This window comes from Pygoscelis adeliae, unplaced genomic scaffold, assembly GCF_000699105.1.
Source record: "Pygoscelis adeliae isolate BGI_AS28 unplaced genomic scaffold, ASM69910v1 Scaffold174, whole genome shotgun sequence".
Classification (NCBI taxonomy): domain Eukaryota; kingdom Metazoa; phylum Chordata; class Aves; order Sphenisciformes; family Spheniscidae; genus Pygoscelis; species Pygoscelis adeliae.
Window position 1 is genome coordinate 619,652 of NW_008824676.1, and position 4,484 is coordinate 624,135.

At 47.3% G+C, this 4,484-nt stretch overlaps 1 protein-coding gene across 1 annotated transcript in view; it reads right to left on the bottom strand.

Annotated features, from left to right (window-relative positions):
* Positions 1-398: 398 nt before the first annotated feature.
* Positions 399-4,484, bottom strand: part of ST8SIA3 (ST8 alpha-N-acetyl-neuraminide alpha-2,8-sialyltransferase 3) — a 6,469-nt gene continuing 2,383 nt past the window's right edge. Inside the window, exons 2-4 of the mRNA XM_009323113.1 lie at positions 4,285-4,407; positions 1,509-2,066; positions 399-775 (exon numbers count right to left, since the gene is read on the bottom strand). Coding sequence (XP_009321388.1) covers positions 493-775; positions 1,509-2,066; positions 4,285-4,407 — 964 coding nt within the window. The 3' untranslated portion in view covers positions 399-492. The remainder of the gene's footprint in view (positions 776-1,508; positions 2,067-4,284; positions 4,408-4,484) is intronic.

Here is a 4,484-nt window from a genome sequence, read left to right on the forward strand (position 1 = left end):
CAGGATCCACACTGAAGAACTTGCAAGTGACGATGAACTGGAATTCTGAACTGGCTTTCTCAATTGGCCACGGCAATATATGTACGCTGAGCTATTGATAGCAACATATACAAGAGAAGCAAAACCTTTTAAAATTAGCATTTCTAATTCTAATTGGGAAGGGACAATAAAATTAAGAGATTTAGGGCATTTAGTGGAATGCTAAAATACGAAAATATCTTAAAACATACTTAGTAGCATATCTATAAATGCAAAACATTTCAACTTTGCTGCTGCATGAATAGCATCCACAGAATTTGATAAATGCTTCTGCACTGCTAAATAAGCTTAAACCCTTTGATGAGCAGTGACAAGGGTGACTAAAAAGCATCTTTATATTATGGGGAATATTTTAGGGTTGTTGGTTTTTTTCTTAGAATTATATCTGAAGAATGTTTAATTCGGTTTTGGGCACTTTTTAGACAATCATTTGGCACTTCAAGATTTAGGTTCTTAGGCACAATGCGACAAGGTGAGTTTGGCCAGTCCTTCACCGTGCATCCTGTAGAGCAGCTGGAACTCTGCAGGCAGCTGGTGGGACTCCTGCCACTTGGTCGTGAACTTTGTTCCCTTCTTATCATAGTAGTGGTACGGGAGGTCCTCCCTCGTGTTGGGGTCGAACCCAAAGGGCCAGAATCCATACAAGTGGATCTCTTCACATATGGCAGAAGCAAGGGTATACATGAGAATACCTGTGCTCAGCCGCTTGGGTGACAAGTGTTTGTTCTTCCAGTATCTGTGAAGAAAATAAAGGCGTGTTAGTTTGGGGTGCAAGTAATGCCACAGGTTTGCTGTAACAAAAAAATAATGCTACTGCCTGGAGACCATCAGTGCTGATGCCTGATGGCCTGGATAAGGCAAGGGTTGCTGTTCAGGTCCGTCTGTAACGACCGGGAACGCAAAACAACCTTAGCAGCACTCTGACCGATAGTCTCTTGTGGTCCCCTTCTGAACGTTTTTGGGTTTTAACCAGGAGAGGTAGTGCCTTATCCAGAAAAGTACGATTCACTGGCTCCTGCTCACACGTGCACTTGCTAATGAGGTAGCACATTATCCTCCTTTGATTTATCACAGTTTCCCTTGGACCACCCTGCAGCTGTCTGTCAGCATCCCGGTTTGCTAGCTGAGAAGAGCAAGCTCTTCCCTAAGTGCAGCGTCTCACTCAGCTCCCCCGTACTCCTCCCGTCTGTGGGAGCAGCGGCAGGAGCAGAGCCCGGTGATCGACCCTGCCCCGGCGTGAACAACCAACCCACCTCTGCTGTGCTGGGCATACATCTGTAAAGAAATAACTGAAGTACTTACTGAAGCAACCGCAAACCCGCATTTGCTCTAAAAGCAAGCAGTGTCGGGTCCTGACTTGCTAGACAGTGCCGACCAGATCAGGCATGAACAGGAAAATAAATACAGTTGTATTTGTACAGAGAGAGAGACGTATTTTGACAAGTTAAAAGCAAGGCAAAAATACACACCTGTTAACATGCTGCATTATATTTCCTGGCCAAGCCAACTGGACCTTTAGTTGCCCTCTATGCTCAACAAAGAAGTCAACCAGTGTTCTCGTGACTGTTGCTGACGTGTGGAAGAAAAAAGCGGGGATCCAAAGAATGGCCCCATCAAGCTTTTTCAAACTTAAAAAGAAGTTGTTGCGATCCTGAATGGTCAAAAGATTGTTGTAATACTTTTCCAGGATGCTGGGGTTGAAGGTTGTAAGATTGGTTTTCCTTCCAACATCTTTTTGGAAAGCCTCAGTTGGAGCAAAATTGCAACGAAAAACAAAATCAGATTTATCTATTTCTTGCCCGCACTGACTCCCGGTCAGGATCCCACTGTTTCCAACCACGGCGCAAATGTTGTAATGCTTGTTCAGGATCGGCGACACGTCGGGGAGCAGCGATCTGAAGTTATTGCTAATAGAGAAAACATACTTATGGCTGGAATAATCGTAATGCATCAGCTGTCCAATCCGAACACTATTCTTGGTCAAAGAAAAATTTTTTATTACATCGACATGCTGAAGGATTTCTTGCCTAAAATAAAACAGAAAAAGAAAAGAAAACATGGAGTTATATTTCCCCTCTTTCGGTGGTGGAGAATTTTCTTTCCAGCTAGACTTACGTTTTTCTTTTTTTTAAAATGTAGTAAAGTAGTTTCCTGAGCAATGTGACGAAATGGCTTTTAAATTAGTATAAATAGGTAGGAATTATGGAGCTGGCTCCTTACCTAGCGCTCCGCTTGGCTTTACTGGGTGGTCCTGACTGACGCCAGCTAAGGATGTGTCCGTATCTCTTGGAACAGTGTCAGGATTAAAATATTGGATTCACCGTGTAAGTCCAAGGCGTGCAGCTAACAGCACACCCCTCCCACAGCCGCCTTGCTGAGGGGTGGTGCACAGCACCGTTCTGCTCGTGCTGTGATACAGGCCTGGTGGGTAAGTCTGCTGCTGGTGCTCTCTGCGTGCGTTTCACTCTTGGTACTGGACGGGGGATCTTTGGCAATGATGGGTACCACGTTTGCACATGAGGCATGTGAAGCAAAACCAAGCAGTCCAGGATACTCAGTTGAATTAACAGTAGCTGATTTTTAAATACATGCCTTTTTTGTGTTCTCATTAAGAAGCTTTGAATCACAAAACCAAGTGACTGTTGCTGTCTCCATTTATGTAAACATAATTCCTTAATGTTTTATTTGGGCAAGCACGCCGGCATTTTTACAAGGGTTATTAGAGATACTTAAAAACCAAACAAAACCAACCCTGCTCAGGAATTTGCCTCGCAGGGCATAAAATTAGAAAACCAATACCACTTTATTTGCTCATGTTTATGGAAAACAAACAACCTTTCTTCCAGCTCGCATCCTCCAATGTCTAAGCATTAATGGAGTCCCACTGGGTGCCCTAATTATGGGTTATGGCTAACAGACAAGTGCAAAGGCAGATCCTGAGGCATTAGCTAAAATCACCAGAGGGGTGGCTCAGGGGTAGACTTATGAAGGATGAGCCGGTGGTGCCAGGAATGAAGCAATACGAGGGGTGGCCACTGTCACACCAGCCTGGGAGGTCCCCGGGAAAGGACGGGGCAGGGAAAGTGACATCTCCTCTCTGTGGCCCACAGCTCCTTAGGGCCAGCAGGCAGCGTTTATGGGCACTAGAAGGCCATCACTCGCCCCGCTGTGCCGGCAGCAGCGCTGACCTGTGACCGGAGAGTGACCAGAAGGGAGGAGAGAAGCCCAAGCCCTGCCCGCCAGCACTGAGGGGTGCAGCAGCCCCATCCTGACTCTGCCAGCTGCCTGGCTGCTGAGCTGAGGGGCCTGGGTTCCTGCTCCTCAGGTGGGATATGTGAGCAGAGTCTCTAAAACAGCAGGCATTTGTCAGGACAAAATTGCAGTCCAAGATGGTAATCGCTATCTTAAATTGCTAAATGTTTTTCTTTCCTTTTATAGAATTTTTTCCCCTATATATCTCTCAGTAAATATATATATATTAAAAAAGATGGTATAAAGTATATATTTCCTGATCTCTCCCTCTCTCAGTAAAGCCGATAATAAAAGAGGCTAGCCAGACACCACCAAGTTCACATCACAGTGAGAAAACTGAATGCACATTTTACTTCCCGTGAAGTACGGAGCAGCTTTGAGGAAGCTGAAGGAACCGAGAAACCCTTTCCACCGCCACACAGCAGGAAAGTCAGTGCAACCTGCGAACAGCAGGGAGAAGGCGATGCACAAAGAGCGTGCCTCCGGTGGATTCGGGCTCGAAGGCCTCCATCCGAACCCCTCGCTCTGCCCGCCCCCTCAGCCGGAGCAGTGCTGGAAGGCAGAGCAGCACTGCACTTGCTCAGAGCTGCCGTTAGCTGGGAAGTTCAGCTGGGAGTGTGTTGGCCTCCGTGAACACGGCATTGCACGGCGGTTACAGACCGATTTGTTTCAAGTTTTAAAAACCCAGCCATTTATCTTCAAGTAGCGACAATTTCACTTGCACACTGGGAAACCGGGTCACGTTCTGTTTGGTAAAATAATGCGTGTTGCAGCCCGGTGTCCCGCTCTGAAATAATCAATTCTTCCAAGATAGCTTAACCATCAGGGGAAATGCTCTGATTCAGCCTTTGTCTCTCACCGCTGGCAAATCACTCAGAGCTCAGAGTATTTAGCAGTCCCTGATTGTATTTTCCTAAATCCTGGGGGGAAGGGGACAGCCTCAGGGAGGGTGACAAGGGGAGGCGCGGGTGCGGCGCCTGGCCGCACGCTCACCTCTGATGTGCGAAGGCGGTCCGGTTGAAGGCCCACTTGGAGGGCTTCTCCTGCAGCTCGTGGGTCAGGGAGTTCGTGATGGGGACGAACGAGGGGTCCAGGAACTTCAGCGCGAACTGGGACCTGGAAACGAGCGCGCAGACCCACGCAGACACACACGCACAGACCCACGCAGACACACACAGACCCGCAGCCCGTTA